This window comes from Heteronotia binoei, chromosome 18 (genome assembly GCF_032191835.1).
Source record: "Heteronotia binoei isolate CCM8104 ecotype False Entrance Well chromosome 18, APGP_CSIRO_Hbin_v1, whole genome shotgun sequence".
Taxonomy (NCBI): Eukaryota; Metazoa; Chordata; class Lepidosauria; order Squamata; family Gekkonidae; genus Heteronotia; species Heteronotia binoei.
This window is the reverse complement of record NC_083240.1, coordinates 19,156,898-19,182,154: the sequence shown is the minus strand read 5'-3', so window position 1 is coordinate 19,182,154 and position 25,257 is coordinate 19,156,898. Positions and strand designations below refer to the sequence as shown.

Below are 25,257 nucleotides of genomic sequence, written 5' to 3'. Positions count from 1 at the left end.
CTTGAAGCACATTACTGTCAGTATTCAGAGACAAAGAGCATAACCATTCGTGCCAGCCGGAAGCAATAATAGATCGGAAAATTGTCAAAATGTGGTGAGTCACCTGCTTACATCAAAAAAAAAAGGAGGAGGGTGAAAAGAAGAGAAAGGAGGAGGAAAAGAAGGAAGAGGAGAAGGAGAAGGAGCTGCTAGGGATTGGGACTCAACTGCCGCTTCTTCCACATGCTTCACTCAGCTCTCACTCTACCTCAACTGAACCAACGGACGCTTTCAACGGCCACTCTCACATTCCATTAGTTCCCATTGGTCGCTCTTAGGAAGAGGTGGAACCTGACCTGTCCGTCATAATGGGCATGCACAGATACTGCCTTTAGGCTTCATTTCAGGTGCGGGGGGGGAGAACAAACAGGGTCACCCCCTATCACGAAGCAGTCCGACTCACCGTCCCCGCAGAGGGCTGTAGCTGCAGAATGACTGCCGAAGCGTGTTGGAATTTGCGCTGAGCCATGTGATTGAGGCAGCCGGCCGGGCGGCCGGGGGGGCTGCCCTCTGTCCTCTGCTGCCCCACTGCCTGGGGTCCGGAAGGATGCGCTGAGTGTTGGGATGCCTGGTTGGGGCCGGGCTTGTGCTGTCCGGAGGCTTGGCACTGTGGCTGGTGAGCAGGCGGAGGCTGGCTTTGCGAGTGGGCTTGGGCTTGCAGGCCGGGAGATGGGACGAGGCCAGGAGCGGGCAGAGGTTGGAGCTGCGGTGGGTGCAGCTGAGGCCGGGGTTGGAGCTGCTGCTGTTGGATCACAAACTGGTGCTGCATCGGCTTCTGCTGGACAAGCTGGTGGGCTTGCAGGGGAGAGTAGGCTGCCCGGGAGAAAACACACGGAAGACTAAGCTGGGCACCATCAAGGAGGACATTTCTTTTTTAGATTTCTTTTTGTAAAGAGATTAAAGACAGACACTGCCCAGAAAAGCGGAGATCTGCACCTCATGGGATCATGACTAGGCGGAACCTATTAGCTAAGAGGATCAGCGGTGACCAGGTCCAAATCTTGCCTCTGCCGCCAAGTCACTCCCCGCTTTTCTCTCAGTGACGGTTCTCCCACTATGCAAAACAGGGCTTACGAAGACTAGACAACCTCACAGGGTTGTTGTAAGGACTTCAACAAGATAACGTGCACCAAACACTTCATGCTAGGCATTGTTTACACAGAATTAAATTTTAAAACCCTCAGCATTTACTTATGTTATTGTGTACAGTGCTTCGCAGAATGACAATTTAAAAAAAATCAAGAACCTCTGCCTTGAGGAGAACAAAAGAGAGAGAGAGACACACACACACAGACAGACAGAGACTGGTAGAATAAATATACAGGAAACACATTCAATTTTCTCCATGACAAGTATTGGCATAATTACAAAGGCCCAGTTGTACCCCTATCATCAAACTTCTGATTTTTCTAAATTCCTTTCTCCCCTTAGCCTTGAAAACGAGAAGTCATCAGTTCATTTTTTTCAGTTTCCCACTAAAAATCAATAAAGGGTTTCCAAGTTTGCTATACATTTTTAATTATTAGAACTCCTTAGTAATTTGTTTAAAGGGGGAGGGGAAGACCTCTGTCTTGAGGAGACGGCAATGCAAAATCCAGAGAAAAGGAGAGCTGGGGAACCCCACCGCCACCCTGCCATGGAAGCTTGTTGGGTGACCTTGGGCCAGTCTCTCTCTCTCAGCCTAACCAACCTCACAGGATCGTAGTTGCAAAGATAAAACAGAGGAGGGGGAAATGATGCCATAGATCTCTATCTGCGTATTAAGGAACCAATAAGCATTTGTGTCCGTCTTGCTGTGCGTATTTCCTCCACATGCTTTTATTTAAGACAGTGTTTGGCAGAACTGGTTCTAGTTTTGCTGGTTGAAGGCAGTCAAAAGAAAGATGCTGAACCCCCATCTCCGGCCACCAGCAAACACTGTGCACTTCTAAGCAGATCTTTGCAGCTGTCGTTTTTATTAACAAAAGCGATGGGTTTTCAGGAAGCTCCACTCTGATCCCATCCCAGAGTCTTCCTTGTCTAAGGATCTGCGCACAGGAAAAGGCAGTGGCATTCTCTGCTAGCTGGCTGCAAGTCTATTGACTTCATGGTGTGTTGAAGGATTTGCCGGCGATCCAGATGGTGGGTCTAATTGGACAGACTGGAGGGGAGATGCGCAACAACTGGACATCTGTCCTCTAGCAGCTGTATTCCTCACTGGTCCTGGCTTGTCCTTTCTCAACCTCGAGGAGGACGACTTGAGAAACTATATTGCTCCCAGAATGGTACTGTTTTGAACTGCTACGGTAGAAACTGCTTTCTTATCCTTGGCCAGAGACTCAGGACCAAGAGGGACACAAGATGAGAACCCCCCTTCCTCCCAGCTGCACAGCTTCCGTGACAAGAGAATGCAGATAGTTTTGTCAAATTGCTCAAAATTAGCAAGTGAGAGAGGCACCAGCCAATAGGTGCTTTCTAAAGACAGATGATCTCCATTCAAGCTCAACCATGTTGTAAGCATGCTGAGCCATTTTTTTAAAACCTCACCAAGGGAAGGGATAAAAACCAATCTCTGCCCCCTGCAGTCTACCCCTTTTTGTTCAAACCAATATTCATCATGGATAGCTTTACAACCAGCTGCTGCTTACCCAGTGCTATATCTGCATGCACCTTCTAATTATTCCAACTCTTAAAACTCAGATATTGGGTGTGCACACCCCAAATAGATAAAATTGGTGTCCCCCCCCCCCCCCCGCCAAGTACAGAAGGGGAAGCACCCAGTTCCATCACATACAAGCCTGCTGCTGTTCCACTGGGCCAGGGGTGGCCAAACTGCAGCTCGGGAGCCACATGTGGCTCTTTCACTCGTATTGTGTGGCTCTTGAAGCCCTCACCACCACCTCTAAGCTGCAGTCTTGTGAAGAAAAATTCTACTTTGTGAGCTACTGGCATGAAAGTTGTGAGCTCCTGCATAAATTAGTGTGCTCTGGGGTCATCCTTCCTGAGCTAAGACAAAAATGTGTGAGCTAAAAAACTGTGAGCTAGCTCACGCTAACTCAGCTTAGAAGGAACACTGCTCACCACCCTATCGGCTGGTTTGGAGAAGGCATTTCTCTCTTTAAATCACATCTCCAAGCCAAGCCAGCCAGCAGCTTGGGGAATGCATTTAAAGTTGAAGTTGCTTTCTTTCCATCTCTCCCTCCCTCCTCCCTCCCATGATCTATTTTCCTTCCTTCCAGCTCTCAAACATCTGAAGTTCATGTCTTGCGGCTCTCAAACATCTGACGTTTATTCTATGTGGCTTTTATGTTACGCAAGTTTGCCTACCCCTGCACTGGGCTCTGGCCTTAGTTGGCCAACTGTCTGCCTTCCCGTCAGCTAGCCCAGCTCCTGCAGGCCTGGCACCCTGTGGGCTTGCAGCCCAGCTAGAAGAAGGCAAGATGCTTACCTGGGGCGATGAGCGGGTGAGTTGTGACAGGTGTCACTGTCCGGGTGGCAGTGTTCCCCCGGCCATCTGAACTGCCGGCAGCTCCACTGCTGCCCCCTCCACCGCCCCCTTCTCCTTTTCGAAGCTGTTCCTGCGCATGTTCAGGCAAGCCCCCTTTGGTGCCAGGGGCCAGCCCTGCAGCCTTGCCCTGAGAGACCAAAGAAGCAGAAGGGTTGCCATTGTTGGCTGGGGCAGGCTTCATGGCCAAAGTAGGGAGCTGTTGGCCGGGTGAGGAAGTCAGCCCCTGAGTCACCGTCTGCTGGTTACGCAGAGCTGAGTTCTGTACCTGCAATATGAGAAGAGGGCAAAAAGAAAAGGCACAGGTGATGCTCTGTCCCTCCAATCCAAGCTCCTCCAAAGCCAGCCTTGACCCTGCCCAAATGAAGGGCAGCTATCGTGGCCTGTCTCAACAGTGACTCTGTCCCCAAACCAGCGTGGTAGACTGCAATGGCTTTCAAAGGGTGTTCTTGACATCCCCGGCACCAGCCAATAGGCGCTTTCCAGAGATAGATCATCTCCATTCAAGCTCTACCATGTTGTAACCATGCTGAACTTTGCTTTGCTAGGAAGAACAGTAAGAGCAAGGAACATTGGGGAAGAAGGCAGCTAGGTGTCGTGGACCGGCTTCTTGAAGGTCCACAGGGCTTAGATCCCCCCCTCCCCTGCCCCAGTGCCAGCTGCCTCCTGGATCTTACCTGAGCAGTGGTGGTGGATGGCTGAGTGGTGGGGGTGGCGCCCTCCTGCTGCACCGCAGCGACCGTGGCTGTGGGCGTGAAGATGAGCTGGGGGGACAAAGGAACAGCACGGCCTAGGCTCCTAGCTACTTGCACAAGGTTGCTCTGCTGAGCCTGGAAATCACAGGAAACGGGGTTGCCCTTATACATCACCCGTTGCCGCTCCAGCAGAGAAATCCTAGCATGAGAAATTTTTTTGTGGGGGGTGGGGTACAAGAAGCAATGGCCAGGCTCTAGACTACCACCAGGGTGGGAAGAGGCACAGTACAAGAAGGGGGGAGGCGGCTTTGCTTGAAACTTGGGGGTCCTCATGCCTGGAGAAGCACCAAAGGGTCTCCTGAAGCACCTCCGGATGTTTTTATTCCAGTGGGCTTTGGAGTGGCCAAGGATCAAGGAGAATCTTTAGCACACTCATGCCAAAGGCTTGGTACAGGAAGAAGCTACATGTTTTGACATGATGCTTTTGGGGGGAAACATGCACAGCTGATCAGACATGCGGCAGAGAGTGCCATCAGGTCCCGGCTGACGTATGGCAACCCTGTAAGGTTTCCAAGGCCAAGTGTTGGCTGGCTGCTGCCTGCCAGGACTGACCCAGTTTAGCTTCCAGGATCTGACAAGATCGAGCCGGCCGGGGTTATAGGCTACACTCCCCAGCAGTTATTCATCGTAAAGTTACAAGAAACAGACCTCTGTATAAATAATTTAAAAGACTATGCTCAGTTTGAGCGCCTAGGTGCCAAAGCATGCGGGCAAATCAACAAAACAAGCCCCAAATCATTAAATATTTAAAATAAATAAATAAAACAAGAAACGAGAGGGAGAAATCAATTCCTGGGTTGAGATCATACATACAGGCTCCTAACTTTAAGAGCAGGGGGAAAAAAATCAATTTAACTGCAGACAGTGTAATTAACATAAGAACATAAGAGAAGTCGTGTTGGATCAGGCCAATGACCCATCCAGTCCAACACTGTCACACAGTGGCAAAACAAACAAACAAACAAAAACAGGTGCTATCAGGTGGTTTACTAGTGGGGCCAGGACACTAGAAGCCCTCCCACTGTTGCTTCCCCAAGCACCAAGAATATAGAGCATCACTGCCTCAGACAGAGAGTTCCATCAATATCCTGTGGCTAATAGCCACTGATGGATCTCTGCTCCATATGTTTATCCAATCCCCTCTTGAAGCCATCTATGCATGTAGCTACCACCACCACTTGTGGCAGTGAGTTCCACGTGTTAATCACCCTCTGAGTGAAGGAGTACTTCCTTTTATCCGTTTTAACCTGACTGCTCAGCAATTTCATTGAGTGCCCATGAGTTCTTGTATTGTGAGAAAGGGAGAAAAGTACTTCTTTCTCTGTCTTCTCAATCCTATGCATCATCTTAAACCTCTATCATGTCACCCCGCAGTTGTCATTTCTCCAAGCTAAAGAGCCCCAAGCACTTTAATCTTTCTTCACAGGGAAAGCGTTCCAACCCTTTTCTGCACTTTTTCCAATGCTATAACATCTTTTTTTGAGGTGCGCTGACCAGAATTGTACACAGTATTCCAAATGAGGCCGCACCATCGATTTATACAGGGGCATCATGATATTGGCTGGTTTGTTTTCAATTCCCTTCCTAATAATCTCCAGCATAGTGTTGGCCTTTTTTTATTGCAGTTGCACACTGTCTTGACCTTTTCAGTGAGTTATCTACCGCAGCTCCAAGATCTCTCTCTTGGTCAGTCTCTTGACACTACCAGCCAAGAGAAATAAAAAGTGAAGCTGAACAGGACTACGGTCAATGAATCTGAAGGAGTGAGCTCTGACTCACAAAGGCCGATGCGTGAAATCAGCGCTGTTTGCCTGTAAAAGGCTCCACCACCCAGATGGAAACCGCCGAGTGCCTTACCATCTGTGCCCGCAGGTACATCTGGGCCTGGCTGGCAGTCAGGGCAGGGTTGCTCGCGTTGCCCAACAGGACAGCTTGTTGGGCGATGCCAGAGGCTGCGGCTGCCGAGTTCACGCTCTGAGCCCGGTTGATAAGCTGGGCGGCAGCAGGGGATGCGGCCAGGTTTATCTGAGGAGAGAGGGAGACGGATTGGGAAACCCAGGACGGGAGCTGCATGAGAAGACAGGTACCGCTTGCCCCCATGTTTAGCATCCAAACGGTAGCATGGGTTGCCCCTCTGCAAGCAACGTGCTGCCCTCCACAGCCTAGGCTGAGAACCCACCAGGATCAACACAGCACTACAGTGATTCAGAGGTGCGCAATGCCCCCGACTGCAGGGCGAGGACATTCCAAGGCGGACTGCGCAGCGCACAACAGGTCTTACCGTGGGCTGCTGAGGCGTCGTCTGTGCAGAGCCATTGCTGCTAGAGGAGCCGTTCTGCCTGTTGGCTGCCAGGCTGGCCTGGAATCAAAAATGGCAGGAGGCAGGTTAAGAGCAAGCCCACCAGGGAGGGAGAAGAGGAACCTGGTACCGGGGCACCGTTTTACTGGAGGGTTCACAGCAATTTCCAAAAGCGATTAGGAAAGGTAAAATCTGATGCAAGGTTTGTATTCCTGATGCATTTTAGCTTCTTGTGGCTACATGAAGATCGTGGAGGACTTGTTCACCCCCCCCCCCGCCCCACACACACACTGAGTATACAGAATGCTGCTAAGAAGGTTCCTTTCAGGATCTCCTGGCTGATTATTCTCACTGAGCCTTGGCCCCTTCTCCACTGGGTCCCCCAGGCCACAGCAACTTGTAGGCTCTTTGCCTTACTGTGGTCTGCTCCCCGTACCGTGAACACTCCCTGTCCCTCTTCCCATAGAAACACTTTTTCATCCACCTCTGTGCCCTTACAAGACCCCAAGCCCTCCTTGACTGCCCAAAGGCCCTGAGCCCACAGGGAAGCAGGGCTTCTCTACTTACAGCCTCTCTCCTTCCTTCCCTTCTCCATGCCAGGCCCCACCCACTTTCTGCCAGGTTCCCCAGACATACCTGCTGGACCGCAGCCAAGCTCTGGAGCTGGGTGCTGCTGAGGTGCTGATGCTGCAGGGCGGCCGTCTGGAGCATCAGGTGCTGCTGCTGGGCGGCATACATTTGCTGGAGGTACTGGGCTGCTGTGTTGGGCTGCCGGTGCAAGGCCTGCTGGATCACCTGCAAGGAAGGCAAGAGAAACCATGTGTTGGGAAAACCAAGCCATCGCCTGGCAGTCCCGGGAGCTTCAGGGGCAGGGCAAAGGGCCAGAAATGAAATCGCACGACACAAGGATGTCCCTCCCAAGTTAAGACCAGGTCTTGACATATGTACATCAGCCAATGCTCTGGACTTGCCCCAGCATTCTGTGGTTATACCAGAGAGCAGGGGTGGCCAAACTTGTTTAAAGTAAGCGTCACATAAACGTCAGATGAGGGAGGGAGGGAAGGAAGGAAAGCAACTTTAACTTTAAATGCAGTCTCCAAGTTGCCAGCTGGTTTGGCTTGGCAAAGTGATTTAAAGAGAGAGATTCCTTCTCTAAGCTGGCTGACAGGGCGGTGGGGGCTTCAAGAGCAACATAATGTGTGTGAAAGAGTCACATGTGGCTCCCAAGCCACAGTTTCTCTGCTATAGAGTCTGGGGGAAATTCCAGAGCATGGCCGAGCACGCTGATGTCACATCCAGTTCTCACCTGGAAGTGACACTGATGGATTGCACAATGTCCTTCTGCACCCCAACCCACCCCCATTTCTCCTACCAGGCCACATGTAAGTACAATAACAGAGCCATGAAAAAATTACTAACTACATTAGCAAAAATACATTCAATTGTATTTCCAAAGCACAAAATTACAAACAACTGCAATGAAGAAAAATTCCTATGAAGCTTCAGAAAGTTCATCAAACACATAATTCCACAAGTCACCAAGGTCACTTTCTGAGGCTTCATAAGAACTTTTCTTCATTACAGTTCTTTATAATTATTTTGTGCTTTGGAAATACAATTGAATATATTTTTGCTATTGTAGTTAGTTCTTCTTCACGGCTTTGTTATTGCATTTCTCTTCTTCCGTGACTCTCTTGTGGTTGTAGGCCACATGTAAGGTCAGGTGGGAAGGTCCATCTATCACAAGGTTTCCTGCCCACAAATCTTTGCTGTTAGATTCAAATATTGATATCATTCAACCATTAGCAAGGCTTGTTCTTTTGCTTATGGGCTGACTGTTGTATCGTGCCCATAATCAGACTTGAGTCCCAATGAGAAAAGAAATAAAAAGCAATATAAAATAAATATGCTGAGCCTGGAGAATCAGCAGGTCAGCTTGACCTAGTTAACAACTAATTAACTTAAATTTCAAGAGGAACACTGTTATGCATTGGAGCTAAAGGGACAAACTTACTAGCACTTTAAAAGAACTTGATATAGATAAGTATAACAGGGAATGGGAGAAATTTCAAAAGTATGTTGAAAAACAGTGGAAGGTGAAAGGACATTTTGTGATTTTTAATAATGGTTAACTTTTTTCTTTCTCTTTTTAGGGTAAAATGTTAACTATAGATAAAGTAAAATTATGGAAATATACAGTGTTTTTTTGCATATAAGGATTGGCCTTAATAGATAATAATTAAGATAGATAACACAAAAATTAAGTATAGTAATATTATAAGACTATTAATTAAGATAGAAAATAATAGTAATAAGTAATTTTGTTCTTATTTGTATTTTATTATAGTTATAAGTTTTTAGAAGGTTCTTAAAAGGTTAAAAGGAGAGCCAGTTTGGTGAAGTGGTTAAGTGTGCGGACTCTTATCTGGGAGAACCGGGTTTGATTCCCCACTCCTCCACTTGCACCTGCTAGCATGGCCTTGGGTCAGCCATAGCTCTGGCAGAGGTTGTCCTTGAAAGGGCAGCTGCTGTGAGAGTCCTCTCAGCCCCACCCACCTCACAGGGTGTCTGTTGTGGGGGAGAAAGATAAAGGAGATTGTGAGCTGCTCTGAGACTCTTTGGAGTGGAGGGCGGGATATAAATCCAATATCTTCTATCTTCTTAATATATTACCTTTTATTCTTTTTGTATTTTAAGTTGAATGCACCGGGGAAGTCATAAAAAGGGGGGAGGGAGATGAGAAATGTGATGCAATATATTTGATGTTTATTTTTAGATGATTATTGATTAATGTTGCTGAATAATAAAAATTGTTTTACGCAAAAATATTGATATCATCCAACCATTAGCAAGGCTTGTTCTTTTGCTTATGGGCTGACTGTTGTATCATACCCATAATCAGACTTGAGTCCCAATGAGAAAAGAAATAAATAACAATATAAAATAAATATGGTGAGCCTGGAAAATCAGCAGGTCAGCTTGACCTAGTTAACAACTAATTAACTTCAACTCCAAGAGGAACACTGCGGGGTATGTTTATTTCATGGATGTCTCTTTCCTCCATTTATAGTCTGCGTTTCTTGTAGAAGTTCAAGGAGGACAATAAAAAACCCTAAACAACAGTATAACATATACAGCCAACAGAGCAATAAAACTGGAAGACAATAGTTCCCTTGGCTTCAAGCCTCTACTTGGGGTTACTAGCTTTGTGTTTCAAAATTCTTGGAGATTTGGGGGTGGACCTAGGAATGGTGCTGTATGGAGAGGTGACAGACCTCAGTGGACATGTGACACCATAAAAGTCTACCCTGAAGCTGCGCCATTTTCTTCAGGGGAACTGAACTCTAGTCCAGAAATCAGCTGCAATTTCAAGACAACTCTAGGCCCAACAAGGGAGTTGCCAGCCCCATCTCTATTACTTTACCCCACCCCCAGGGTCGTGACAGGGCAGAGAGAAGGAAAGATTTTTTCTTAAGTTCTCCTCTTTGAAATGTCCAGAGAAAAAGGACCAACACAGCTTCTAACTGGAGGTTAGGGGGTCTAGGGAGCCTTTGTTATGTCCCTCATATCCCTGTTATATTTCTTGAATGGCATCTGAGCAAGAGGCCTTCAGCCTGTGAACCTTCAGGCAGCTTACAAATGTTTTTAAAGGAACAAATTCACACAGGATGTTGGCAAGGCCTCCCTCCCATGGAAGAGGAAAATAAAACTGTGGTCTTGACAGGAAGAGTCCTTCAGAGCGGCTCTCCTGCCAGCACCTCCAGTGGGGTTGCCAGGCCTGTGCTGGAAAATACCTGGAGTCTTTGGGAGTGGATCTGGGAGAGGGAGGGGCCTCAACATAGTAAAGTGGCATAGAGTCCACTCTTCAAAGCAGTCATTTTCTCCAGGTGAGTTGATCTCTGCCGGCTGGAGATCAGTTGTAAAAGCTAAAAACATACAATTATTATGAGTTTCTTCTAGACCCACCCCCCCTTGATAAAGATCTTTGAAACGGAGTTCTACTGAAGCTGGCGTCTCCGTTGGAGGAGGCACAAGGAGTCTTTCTACCCAGTAAAAAACCTGTAAGTTTGAATGTTACAAGCACTTTTGTACAAGCACCTTTTGTCTTTCAAGTATGAGTTTGGACTTTAAGAGAATTTTTTGGGACAATGAACATTTAATAATTGCGGCACTTTATATCGCTATGAATTGTGTAGTTTTGAAGCAGATTCGAGCTTTATAAACAGTATATAATAATTTGTACGAGAGTGGCAGTTTTGTTTAATTGAAGTATTGTGTAATATTGTTTTTCTCCTGTCTGTGATTCTTCTGTATTGTTTAGCACACTTGGAGGCTGGCAATTAAGGGGTTCTGAAAATTGCCATTCTAGAATCTGCAGCCCTCCTCCACCTTTATATACCAAAATGGGTTTTAACACCCCTGTTTTGTATCTTTAACACCCCTCCCCACCCCTCCCTCCAGGATCTTTCTCCCCTCACAAGCATAAGGAAGAATGCATATTCACAGAAGGTGGGATTTAATGCATGGTGGGGGGCAGGCTATTTAAAGTTGCTGCTTTTAAATCCAAGAACTTTCCATTATTATACAGATACTGCCAGAAGAACAGAGTAATTAGTTGCTGTAAATGTAAAATACAGAAATTTAAAAGTGAATAGAGGTTTAACTCAACTGGAGAGCAGACACAGTTAAGTTGCTTACATATTTAAGTTTAGTATCATATGTCATATCAAACAGTGGCCCTCATGCCCATCAACAATCCAAATGGGGGCCACCCAAGGAAACAGCATCTGGCCCTGCACATTTGTGTAATCCCAGGGAATTTCCAGGGGGAAGAAGCCACAAACGGAAGCATCAACTGAAAACCGAAAACAAAGGCCAGTACTGGATCACATGCCTCCCTGCGCATGTTCAATCGGAGCCTTCAGTTGGTGGTTTCTTCCTCTTAGAAAGACCAAGGGTGCAACTGACACGACACCACCTGAAATCTGCATATCTGCTCAGCTTTTCACACAGGGTGCTTACAAGACAGGGCCTTAGACCAGGGGTCTCCAACATGGTGCCTGTTGACATCTTTCGCGGTGCTCACCAGATGTTTGTAGAAAGTGAGGCTTTTGGCCTCTAGAGATTTAATTGGCTGTGCAGATTTTTTAAAATGTTGCTTTGGCGGTAGCTGCCACTACAGCACAAGGATCTTCACTGTGTGACTGATGGTAAACTGCAGCAGCCATTTTGTGGCTGGCTCTACCTACTGAAGCGGCCATTTTTGGCAGCCATTTTCTGGCTATGCTTACCACACTGTGCCAGAATTCCAAAACCACCTGCAGGCTCAGAAGGGTTGGGAATCCCTGTCTTATACTTAAAAAAAGAAAAGAAAAGAAAGAAACCCTGCCCGATTAAGAGTCCTGCAGAGCTCAAAAGTTTGAATATTCTCCCTACTTGTCTTAGTTGATTAAAAGGCACTATGCGGATTCTGTTTTTAAGATTCTTCTTTAAAGTCGTGGGGCTACAAACACCCTGTTTCAATTTTAAAAGTGACTTTGCATAATAAAGGAGTGGCGTAATAAAGAGTGGCTTTGCATAACAAAGGATTGGATCCCAATGATCCAATAATAAGGGGGGGGGGGGTCTCCTGTCCCCGTAGCATCATTTCAGGCTTCAAGAGGGGGAGGAGTAAGAAAACTGTACTCTGTGCTGATGCAAACTATTTGGTTTGCATTCTGAGCCACTGACTACCAGCTATGTGTGGCTTTGCTCACTGTACCGGATTCCTCGTCTGATGAAGTGTGCTTAGAGAGCCCACGAAAGCTTACGTTCTGAATAAAACTAAGTTGGTCTTAAAGGTGCAACTTGATTCCTATTTCGTTCGTTCTACTACTTCAGACCAAACCGGCTGACTATTTGGTCTGGAGAATTGTGCGATCCAAGCCAGGGTCCTTTCTATGAGTTTTACGAAGACAAACTGAAAACACTAGAAGATGATTCTGCTTTCCTACATCTTTCTGTTTTAGTCTGCCCATTCTCTTTATTAACGAACTGTCCTACCCAAAATATTGTCACTATTCTCAACCAGAAGCAAGAAGGCATAAGCTGGCATAAACTACAAGTCAGATCATTCCTCTCTACATGATAGAAGCTAACTGTCTAGGGCTCTTTGATTGATACTTATCGTTAGAGTATTGAGCTAACTGCGGAGAGCCAGGAATCATTAAGCATGAACTAGCAGTAAAAGGTCACCCAGTCAGATCAGGGGGCAACTTAACAGTCCCAGACTACCACCACCACCCCAGTATCAAGCCATAATATAAATGCATGAACTCTTGGGCTGTACGACAACTGATGGAGAGGTTTCCCATGCAATTCTTTTTTTTTAAAACAAAGGAAAGCAAGACTTGATTACATTCTACTCTGTTTTGTTTGTAGCCTGCTCAGATTTCATTTTTTTTAAACCAGGCTATTTTTAAATTAAAAAAAAAAACAGCTTGGGGAGGAGAGAATCAAAATCGATTCAGATTTTTTAAAAAATCCTTTTAAAATAAATTTTCTTCTTCTTTTCTTTTTAACTTATAGTGGAGAAGCCCTATCTTTGTCTGAACTAAAGGCAGGGGTAAGATTAGGGAAAGAGTTGAATGCAAATGCAGTTATGAGGCAAACCATTTTGTCCCTTTGGAAAACTGGATTCAGCCCCAGGAAAGAGTTACCATACCATGCATGAAAGCACCATATAATCTGCATTCAAAGCCGTCTACCATGTGGTGAAAAGCAGGGGGGGGGGGGCAGAATTTCTAATATCTCCCTCCCCCCAATCTTTAGGGAGGAGGAGCATTTTTTTCTGAATTAAAATCAGAGCTATTCTTCTCTTCTAAAACATTCTCATTTAAAGAATGTAGAAGAATTACCTTTTTTTCCTAGAGAAGCCCACACTCCATAGGAGTCATCACTAAGCAAGAGCAGTAACTCTCACAATAAAGTAACAGGCAGCTGCCTCTGAGGGCAGCTCATTGCACTTGAAGAAGCCATAGCCTGAGTCACGCAGAGAGGCAGTGAGCACCCTCCTTTGTGAATGGGTGCTTTGGAGCCACAGGAAGCAAGATTTTTGATCCCCGCCCCTTTACGACATACTAAAAATGCCTCACAGTCAATGCTCGCTCTAAACTGTGGGGTCTTATGAGCAAAAATTCTACTTTGTGACCCACTAGTATTAAAGTTGTGAGCTACTGTCAGCCACCAGCGAGCCTGCAGCAAACGTGGACTATTGCACCCTTCTTAAATCTTCGTTCGCGAAGCCAAGCCGAGAGAGAGAGAGAGAGACTGTGCAAATCAGTTTGCTCTGAGGCCATTTTTCCCGAACTGAGACAAAAATGTGTGAGCCGGAGGCGAAAAAACGGTGAGCTAGCTCACACTAAATCAGCTTAGAGGGAACACTCCTCACAGTACACCATTTGGGAATCACAGCTCTACGCTTGAACCGGGTATGATTGAACCGGGCATTCCCCACAATATAAAAGCCCACGTGGTTGCCACATACACATTTGGGCCCACCGCAAACAGCTTTTCTTGTACCAACCAGCATTTACGGAGCAATATGCAAGCCTTTGTGGTACACAGAAGGCTTTCTCCATCACAGAGCTGATTGACTGACATTGGTCAGCCCTAATAAACTTATGTATTTATTGAAACATTTAACAGCCTGCCTTTCAAGATACTATTTTACTAAGGTTTGAGATGGTGGCCAATTGACTCTTAGGTGGCAGTGGTCAGACACTCTTGCGCTAGGGTTGCCAGATCGGAGTCAGGAAATACCTGGAGATTTGGGGGGTGGAGCCTATTCTCTCTTCCTAAAGTCTCTGCCCCCTTTCCTTCCTGATTTTCAAAGCTCCCGGCCGCAGATTTCTCACTGGCCACATGCTTTAACTGCAAGCATTGTTACAGGGGAAAGCATGAATTCAGGGCTCAAGGAGCAAGGGGGAACTCCAATACCAATAGTCAGGGCATCTGCTGCAGGTGGGACTCCGCAGGCTTAGCACGAAGGCCAGGTCAAGAGAAGGTCTTTAAAATTAGACTTCAGGTCTTTGCTGAGATGTCCATCACACAGAAAGATGGGTCTAAGACAGTCATGCTTTAGCACTGGGTAAGTATGACAAATGTTTTGGCTACACTCTTGCTGCTCTATGTGCTCTATGTGTTTTCTTTCCAAAAAGCCATGTTTTCCTAAACAAAATATGGTCCAGCTTTTTAACCGGCTAGGGGTCTGAGCTTAAAATAGCAGACTGAGGAGGACCAAAAATGGACTCTTGGACTCCAAAAGGAACCGTTGTTTTCAAAGAAACACAATACGCACTGTGTAAAATCAAAACCAGGATCCTCCCCCCTCCCCACAGAGAGATGGATCCATTCAATGAGTCCAAACACGCTGAGAAACACTTTAAAATATACTGGGAAACAAATGGCAAAGGAAGAGCCCAGCAGAGAAACTGCCTGTGTAACACATCCCCTAGCATCACCCTCTCCCCAAAGGGAGGGCAGGCCGAGAGGTTAACCGGCAGCAGCAAGGTCAGGGCCCTCTGACTCCGGCAAGACTTTTCCAGCTGCTTTGGAGACATTCAACTGACCATCCATCATTCTCCACCCATCACTCTTGTATCGCCAGCATTCTCTCATGCCCAGGGGACCCAGCAGCCCTTCAGGGAAGACCCTGGGGGGTGGGGGAGAAAGCAAGATCAACAGCCTGGTGGCCCTTGGAAATATTTCCTCAAATGTACACATGAATTTGAGGTGCATGACCCACAAGGCATACCAAGAGAATGCGCCACTCAGATTGCACCAGCCAGCCAGCGAGACAGCGAAGCACCTTTGGCCATCCCCAGAAAATCACGGCTCAGCAGATGCATGTCCTCAAACTGAGGGCCGTCCCAATTGGTGGGAGGTCTGATTTCATGACCAAAAGAGGGTACAGGAGTGGAGGGGGAAAGGAGACTGTGGAAGCCAGGGCCGGATCTAGGAGGGGGCAGGGGGGGGTGCTTGGCCCTGGAACCGATGGGGGGGGGCAAATTGGGTATAAAGTCCATAAGCTAGAATGGCCCAAAGGAAAGGTCCCCTGTGCAAGCACCAGTCGTTTCCGACTCTGGGGTGACGTCGCATCACGACGCTTTCACAGCAGACTTTTTACAGGGTGGTTTGCCACTGCCTTCCCCAGTCATCTACACTTTCCCCCCAGCAAGCTGGGGACTCATTTTACCGACTTCGGAAGGATGGAAGGCTGAGTCAACCTGGAGCCGGCTACCTAAATCCAGCTTCCGCCGTTATCGAACTCAGGTCGTGAGCAGAGAGTTCAGACCGCAGTACTGCAGCTTTAACACACTGCAACACGGGCGTCATTTTTTAATTTTGCCCCCCTCAAAAAACATGTAGATCCGGTCCTAGTGGAAGCTATGGAAGAAGGGAAGGAAGCTATGGGGAAAGGATTCTACAGTCCTGGCCCCTTTGCTCTTAAAAATAGATTTACCTCCTTTGCTATAGGTATAAGATTGGATTGAGAAACATGGCTCTCCTCCACAAGTCAGAGAAAATCCAGCAATGGGCTGCCTCAGGGATAGCGTCTATGGGAATACCGACTATACAGACTTTCTTGAAGGATGCTGTGATAACTGGCTGCCTAGTCAAGTCAACATGTGAAATTCCACCTCCCTTCGACTCAGCCTTGACTCAGTTCCAGCCCCCTCCGCCTTCTTCAAGACTCCTTTGCACATCTGAGGTTCCCTGTTTCTCAGTCCGTTCCTTACTCTACATTTCCCCCTTTGTTTCTGGGCCCCCCCTTAACCTACCTCTTTAACCCTATACAAGTCAGGTTTTCATCCCAGGAAAACTGATAACCGTCCTTTCCCTTGCAGAAGCTAAATCCAAGCACACTTAGAACTTTTTGCCCCAACTGCTGGAATGTTTGTGAATTTTCCATGTCAACTCAGCTCATTTGAGGGCCACAAGCAGAGGATTGTAAGTTTTGTGTCAAGTTGTCATGACTTTTCCAAAAGCATTTTAGAAACTGTAGTCTGGAGAGGGGATTATCTTCCATATGCTAGGGTTGACAGTCTCCTGGTGGGGCCTGGAGATCTCCTGCTTTTACAACTGATCTTCAGCTGGCAGCTCCCCTGAAGAAAATGGCTGCTTTGAAGGGAGGACTCTATGGCATTGCCCCTCCCCTCCTCAAACCCTGCCCTCTCTTGGCTCCACCCCCAAGATCTCCAGGTATTTGCCGACAGAGACCTGGCAGCCCTATCTGTAACTGACTGGAAATCTTACTGAAGTCTAGTGTAGATAAATGACAGCTTATGTTTGTCTTGCTGGCTTCCCCACATCACTATTCTATGACCACTTAAGCTTCCTGTGCAACATTTATGCCAGCCAGTTCCCCGGATCCTGCCTCAGCACCCTGTCATGGTGTCTTCTCTAGAGCTCTCTCTGAATTCTGGCCCCAGACCTCATCCAAAGGAGATTTGCTTTACCTGCACAACATATGTTCCTGACTGACATTTGACTGTTCTGAGCATGTGGAAAGTGGCAAGGCTGGTCAGTAACACATGCAGAGATGCAACAAGCACCCTCCTCCAAAAGCAGGATGTCCTCCTGCGCTCTTGCCTCAAGAATCAGTCAGCAATCAAATCACCTGCACCCAATCATGGCCAGGTAAGAGGATGCCTCCAAGAGGCACTGGAATTTCCCCCTAAAAACTAAGTTTTTCAAGGATCACCCCTGGCGAACTGGAAGAAGGCATAGCAGACAAACAAAAGCAGAGATCCCCGGGATGCTGAATGTTGAGCCCCACATTTACAGTGCATTATAAAATACACATGCGATCATCTCGCAGCACTGCATACCAAAATATTAAATGTAAAAAAACCCCAAACCCAAGCACAAATGGGACATTGTTTTTCAGCCTAGATAACCACAAGGCAGTCGGTGACAAATTTCTTATCTCCTACTTCCCTCTCAGGAATGGCCCTCCCAGCCTGGGGAGAGACAGAAAACATGGAAGCAGAAACAACCTGGATCTTCAGCACTAAAACTGCGCTCCGTGTTCCTCAAGCCCAGGATTCATTGCCGTTTCCCAAGTGTGATCAAAGCAAAGGGGGGACCCTTTGGCAGCGTGATCTCCTCAACAAAGAAAGACTAATCAGCTAGGTTTCACACACACACACTCCTAGTAACATGCAGTAATAAATCAGGAAGGCAGAGAACATCTGAGGACGCGAACCCAGGGAACTTGCACACACGTTCCAAAACGTATCAATCCCAACCCAGACAGAGGCAAGACTCCGACAGCTCCCCCAATTTGCTGGGGATCCCAATCCCCCAACTCTCCCCCAAAGGCATGGGCCCCTCTCCAGCTCGCCGCAGTTCACAGAGAAAAATAGGCGTACTTACACCAGGTGGCTGAGATGCAGGACGTCCAAGCCTTTGTGAAAACTCAAACCCACAGAGCAGTTAAATGAGAGATTCGGGCCGCCGCTGCTTGCGACCCTGTCTGCCCACAGAGAAGAAAACCTTTCTCTGTGTACAACACTTGCAAAGTCCCTTTATCAGGGTGCTGTAAGGACAACTGATCCCCTTCCCCACTGACCCACCCACTCCCGATCTGTTTATGCACAAAAAAAGTCCAGCCCCAACCGCCTCCTCCCAACTCTCCAATCCCCCACTTGCCAGAGGTGGTCTCCAGGCACTCTCCGCCTCTCCCAAAGCTGCATGCAGAGCCAGCAGGACAAAGGAATGACCTCTGACCTCCTGTCTCTGACACCGGCAAGAGAAAGGGTGGGGGGAGAGAGAGGAGGTTCCTAGATGGAGGCTTCCTTTTAGCCGCCTTTCAGTTTGGCAGTTGGCTACTACATTCCATCAGGAGAATATGGAACTTCCTGCAGCCCCTTCCCTTCTAGGCAGCCCCCCCCCCTTTTAAAATCAAAATAAAAGTTAATTCAGCAGCCCCTTTTTTACAAGGTTACAAGCATCTAGATGGTGTTAAAACACACTGATCAACTAATATGGTGAAGCCTAACTCACAAAAGTTTATTCCGAAATCAACTTTGCTAGACTTTTAAAAGGTACCTCTTGATTTCTGTTGCACTTCGCAGCCACAGACTAACATGGCTACTTCTTTGGCATTAGCATCCGTCTTCTGTGGCTGGCTGCTTCCAAGTTCGGCAGGCAGATGAAGGCCACACAGGCAAAACCATAGTAATGGCAGTGCTTACTTTAAGACTGGGCCCTCCAAAACCACACAATAGCTTGGAGTGTTATACTCTTACCCAGGGCTTTCTTTGTAGAGAAAGTCCAGTGGGGATTCATTTGCATATTAGGCCACGCCCCGATGTCACCATTGTTTCACACACCGAGCAGGAACTCATTTGTGTGTCAGGCCACACCTCATGATGCCGAGTCAGCCGGAACTGCATTTCTGCTCAAAAAACCCCCTGCTTACAATCTTATTGAGTTGATTTTGCTCACTTTTCTCCTGCAGCTTCTACCTTGGTGGCACATTAGATGTGGCTCAACACATCCAGCAGCACTTTTAAAAAAATCTACTGAAGCATGTACATCAGCAAGTGTGTGCAATGAAGTGTCCGTGTGTCGCTGCACAGCAGCCGATGCCAATGCGAAAATAATTCCAACGTGGTTAAAAGTGTAGGACTAGAAGCTGGGAGACCCAGGCTTGAATCCTCGCTTGTGCCAAGGAAGCTCACTGGGTGACCATGGGGCAGTCACACTCTCTCAGCCTAACCTACCTCACAGGGTTGTTGTGAGGATAAAATGGAAAAGAGTAAAAGGGTGTAACCCACATCAGGTCTCCACTGGGAGAAAGGCAGGGTACAAATGAAGTAATTAAAAAATGAACTCTCACAGTTGCTTGTGCGTACAATCACACAGCTTTTCTTGTTTCAAAGAAATCTTTGACCCCTGCGTGTAAAGCATGTGTGAAGACCCGAGTACAAAAAAGTGAAGAGATTTCTTTAAAAAGCAGAAGTGGAACACATAGCAGAAGTATTTCGGAATAGACATCCATGTTGCTCTTTGTGTTTTAATTTTCCAAAGGAAATTTACACGGGAATTTACACATCTGTTAACGATAGAAAACTGTTTAAGCAAAAACATTCCCCATTTTGTTGACAACTGCTGTAACACTACACATACACAAAAAAACAGATTTACTGTAGATTCCATTATTGTTTATCAGAGTATTTTTGCAATGCAGTTTTCCAATTTGTAATTGTCTGTTTCTGGATGTTTACCACCAAGAGAAGCATAATTTTTTTAAAAAAAGAAATGGGTATGACTTCCTGTTCCTACCTAGAAGCAGAGAGAAATCTTTATAACACATTCTGCATCTTTCCACATCACTACTCTCCCCCAAGATCATGCACAGTTTCTCCTCATAACTTTGTGAATCATATCTACAATGGTTTGTGGTCATTTGAAAAGGAGCCCTTTACTTGAAACACTGGAACAGAAAGCTGCCCTTGGTCCAAAAACTGAGACTGAGATGTCTTTCAGGAAGCGTAGCTATTGGCTTTGCTTTGACTGAGCGTTTCCTGAACTTCTGACAGTTAAGGGACATTATCTTCTAAATACACACAGTGACATATGAAGATGCAGCATATGGGCCTTCTACCAAGTATAGATAATTTTCATAATTTTCTTATTCAGCGGTCATCAGATGATCCCATCACACCCGACACCAAAACACAACAGGAAGACTTACTGTCTGAGAAGGCTGCTTGTTACAGCTCTGTGTGAAACACTGCCCCTTCCAACCAGAAGACCCACTCAGAACAGTAATTCCCACAGAAACATAAGAGAAAAATTCCTCTAAAGGAGGAAATTTTATTTATTTTTTTTCTTTCGCTTATATTTCACTTTTCTTCCCAGTGGGGACCAAAAGAAGCTTACAGCATGCTCCTTTTTTATTTTATCTCATTTATTTCATTCTTTATTTTAATAATTGTTTATTTATTCAATTTTATTTACATCTATTTTATCCTAACCTATTTTATAGGTTAGGCAGAAAGAATGACTGGCCCAGGGTCATCTAGCAAGCTTCCATGGCAGCGTGGGAATTCAAACCTGGGATCCCAGATCCTAATCTAACTCCAACATAACCAGTTGTGGAATACCTGGAGATTTTGTGGGTTATTTTGTGGGGAAGGCAGGGTTTGGGGAAGGGAGGGACCTCACTGGTATATACTGCCACCTTCCAAAGCTGCTATTTTTCCTAGGGTAACTGGTCTCTGTCGTTTGGGGATTATTCATAATGCTGGGAGATCTCTAACCCTACATAACCACTGTTGCAGAGAAGCTGTCTCTTTCCCAAACTTCCAGTGGCTCATTTCCCACCTGTCTCAAATCACAGCCAAGGCACTGTTCTGAAAGAATGGCTCTCTGAAAACCACTAGAGGGTGCTGCATCCTTGCCTATTCTTGAGTCCATATTGGAATCCAAGGTTATCCTAAAAGAACCAGCAAACTGATCCAAATTTGTGTACCACTTTCTTGACCCACCTCAGAGTTCTCCTTCTGTCTCTCACCCCATAGCTGCCACAATAAAAGTGGAGGGTAGTGGCATGATTCCGCCTTGACTGACAGAACAAGGGGTGAACTTGGTAATATAAACACAATGCAGACAGGAGAAAATCTTGACAGAATTAAGGTTTTTTTAAAAAAAAACATTAAGAACTTTATTTTATTGGGAGTTCATTGGTTATTGGGAGTTCATTGGTAGTGGGAAAGTCTTTGAGGGGGAAAAAAATTATCTCAGAAGTGAAAAGAGACATTCTAAGGTAAAAGTTTGGACACAATGACTACCCCCAAAAAAGTAAAGTTAATGGGAAAGTCCTTGAGAAAAAAGTTTCTCTCAGAAATGAAGAGAGACAGAAGAGAAATGTGTAAAAGTGCAGACAGAATGGCTACAAAAAAAGGCAAAGGCATAAGGAAACCCAAGCTTGCACTTCATCCAAAAATTCTTAATGCAGGTTATATTGAACTGATCTCCACCAGATGGAGATCAGTTGTAAAAATGGGAGATCCCCAGGCCCCACCTGGCGGCTGATAACCTTAATGCATACTTCAACATGAGCCGCCCTGAGCCATTTTATGGGAAGGGCGGGATATAAGTCATAGAATAAATAAATAAATAAATAAACATGCACAGGAAAGCTTATACGCAGAATTAAATTTTGTTTGTCTTAAAGGTGCCACTGAGCTCAAACTTTGATCTGTTGCTTCAGAACAATATGGCTGCCTACCTGAATCAAACCCTAAGGAGTTGGCTAACAGCCATCAGGTACATCATGTATGCCAAAAAGCAGTGTTATCATATTTATGCAGGGGTCATTTTGTAGAATAGGTGGTGGAGCTCATCCAGGGATTGTTATGCAGCTGCACATACTATCCAATGGACAAGGAGGTGGAACTCTCGGAAGGAGGAGGTGGAACTCTCAGAAAGGTTCAGAAGCTGCGCTCCTGTGAGCTCCCACTGAATCTGTGGCCTGTATTTCTGTATCATAAATACATCCACATAAACAGAGCTGCCTTGTCTGAAGTGCTGATTTTACATTTTAACTTCTAGCTTAGAGGGGCCTTTGATGACAATGTTGGGTTCTTCTGATCTAACCCACTCCAACAATATAATGAACACTTGCCAGAACGTAAATTGATCCACACAATATTTTTTTAAAAAAACAACAACAGACGAACAACATAATTGCTGCCATGTCAGGAAATGCTTGGCATCTCCAGGTATGCTATTCTTGAAGGTTCGTTTCTTTAAAAGTTACCAGAGATTTGTGAGAGAAAAAATGGTCAAAGCAGTGTTGGTCATGGTTACATTGTGGTGAAGGCAAATCCTCCTCTATGCTCTCAAAAGGACAGAGAGAACAACTCTCTAGAAGAGGTATCCCATTTAACTCACAAGTGGGAGAGAATGCCTCTTCTGAATAAGTGTATGTGCCATGAATGCTGGGCCATGTACTAGAATTAGGTTCCAAACAATTTTACTTGCCATTCAGTCCACATATGAGGTCTTTTGTCAGCAACCAGTAGCCAAGATGCTTCTAAAATATTTGCACCATTTACATACACCTTTTCTCTTTTCCTGTAGGCAGATTTAATCAATTAAATGCCTAAACTTCAACACAATTGACTTCTTTAATCACCTATTCATTAAGCAGTGTGGCTTCCTTAATCCCCCCTCCCCTCCCCAAGCCTGAGATCACAAGGGCCAATACCCAAACCTGGAGGGAACAAAATTGGAATTGGAAAAGTCAGAACACTTGACCAGGTGAGGAGGTGAATCCATGCTCTGACCATTTCCACCAGCCTAGCCTGCCCTGAGGCTACTTGCCAGTCACAGGTGCCAATGCGGCATGTTTCTTGAATATTTAATGCTGAATAGCTCACCAGCCTGAACTATAGCCTCAAGTTCCCTGGTAACTCTCAGTTGGTTTAGACTAGAGGAACCCGGCCACATCCTTCTCTTTCAGCCACTCAAATACATCCTCGGTTACTCCTGCCTTCCTTGGTGCCAGTGGGAAGGCTCAGTAGCTACGTATTCAGGCTTGTCTTGCATATTATTTATTTGAAATACTTATTAGCTGTGTTTCTTCCCAATGGAGCTCAAGGCAGCTTACAATAATAAAATAAGTAACATTTTTTTAAAAAAAGGAAGAAAATCACAATTTAAGACTGCTTTAATTAAATTTAATTAAGTAAAGCTGCCTCATAGCGAGTCAGATTCTCCAGATCAGGGGTGGTCAAACTGCAGCTTGGGAGCCACAAGTGGCTCTTTCATACCCATCGTGTGGCTCTCAAAGCCCCATTGCCCTGTCGGCCAGCTTGGAGAATGCATGCGCCTCTTTTTAGATCACTACTCCAAGTCAAGCCAACTGGCAACCAAGAAAATGCATTTAAGTTAAAGTTGCTTTCTTTCCACTTCTCCCTCCGTCATCGGTTTCCTTCCTTCCGTCTCTCAAACATTTATTCTATCTGGCTCTTACATTAAGCAAGTCTGGCCACCACTGCTCTAGATTGACAACCTTCCCCATATCTGCTGCTTCAGTTCCTTTCAGCAAGAGATGTCATGGACCGAACCCTGCACCTTCTACATGCAAAGTGAAGTTCTGCAATGAGTTTAGGGACCTTAAATGCATGTACAAACAAAAGAGGTAGAATCCCGGGGTGGGGTGGGGATTGCTTCTTAGATTCTGCATTCAAAGTGCTTTCCCGCCAATGCTACATTTACCCTAGTGCCAGTCTACAAGTTCAGCACCAGTATTTCTCTATAGTCTTTCAGTTACAGGTCTCTCAAGGTTGCTAACAAACAGCCAACAAAATCATTTTAAAAACCAGCACAGTCAAACCACTAAACAGATCAGTGACTGACATTATAGTAGTAAAGCAGCTTTTCTACACTGCTTTAAAGGTTCGGAGCATTTCACAACAGCCCTGCAAAGTAGGTCACAGTATGGTCAGCCCCTCCCCCAATACTGAAGATGGGAAATTGAAGACAAAAGGAAATAATTTGCCTAAGGCCACATGGTGAGTTTGCGGCAGAGATGATATTGGGAACCTCCCAGATCACAGCTTATTCTGCTAGCAACTAGGATACCACATTAACATTAAATCCATCTTTCAGAATGGGGGAAGAGGCTGCACGCCACATGACAGAACTGCCACAATCTCTATTTAATATTGGTAGGAATATGCCAGTTTCCCATAATGAAATCTAATCTAATAAAACAAATACATATAATTCAAAGACATTCCTGTTCACCATTTAAAAAGAAAAAAAGAAAAGAGAGGACTAAGCCAAGGAAGATGTATGCGCTAAGGTTTAAGAAAGTCAATTCACAGCCAATTTATGGAATTTGCTGTTACTGATTGCTCCAGTAGCAGCCCAAATAAATATATTATTTTAAAGATTAAGTAAATCCATGCAGGATTGCCAGGGAGAACGGCTCCACCAACCATATCGGCCACTGTAATTGAAAGCATAACCTATCATTTTCAGACGCATCCAAGGATCAACATAAATCCTGTTGGATGAGATCAGTGGTTGACCCAACTAGTCCAGCATCCTGTCTCACAAAACAAGGCAAAGGCTATGACCCTCCCCCATCTTATATACGACTGTGAACTGTAGCACCTTAACTTAATTTTAATTTATAATAGCTGTTTTATCTACTTTAACTAACCTATGTAACCTAATTGTATCTTAATCTGTTTTGTCTTGATTGTATTTTATTCAAATCATGGTTGTCCCATGACTGTGAGCCACCCTGAGCCTGCCTTTGGCGGGGGAGGGCGGGATACAAAAATAAAATGTATTTACTTTACTTACTTTACAGTGCTACCTCCTCACACCGGTTTTCAGAGTGCTACTACTTTCTGAACCCGGAGCTTCCCTTTTGCTGACCACAGAAAGTACCTGGAGACGGGCTGCTCCTCCACAAACCTATCTAAATCCCTCTCAAAGCCATCCACGCTTACGGCCGCCAGGAGTTCCATAAGTGAACTCCTCACAGAATAAAGCAGCATTCAGTAGAGCAATTCCTAATATCCCCCATCTGTCTTCCTAGGATACCTGTTGTGCCAGCAAGCTGCACAACCCCATAGGGTTTTCAAGGCAAGACAAAGCCCCACCGC

General features: G+C 45.8%; 1 protein-coding gene across 1 annotated transcript in view; it reads right to left on the bottom strand.

The window, feature by feature from the left end:
• PHC2 (polyhomeotic homolog 2) overlaps positions 1-25,257 on the bottom strand; it is a 90,043-nt gene that overhangs the window by 38,015 nt on the left and 26,771 nt on the right. Inside the window, exons 3-8 of the mRNA XM_060258995.1 lie at positions 7,214-7,372; positions 6,560-6,637; positions 6,136-6,303; positions 4,201-4,353; positions 3,467-3,791; positions 443-852 (exon numbers count right to left, since the gene is read on the bottom strand). Of these exons, the coding sequence (XP_060114978.1) occupies positions 443-852; positions 3,467-3,791; positions 4,201-4,353; positions 6,136-6,303; positions 6,560-6,637; positions 7,214-7,372 (1,293 nt within the window). The remainder of the gene's footprint in view (positions 1-442; positions 853-3,466; positions 3,792-4,200; positions 4,354-6,135; positions 6,304-6,559; positions 6,638-7,213; positions 7,373-25,257) is intronic.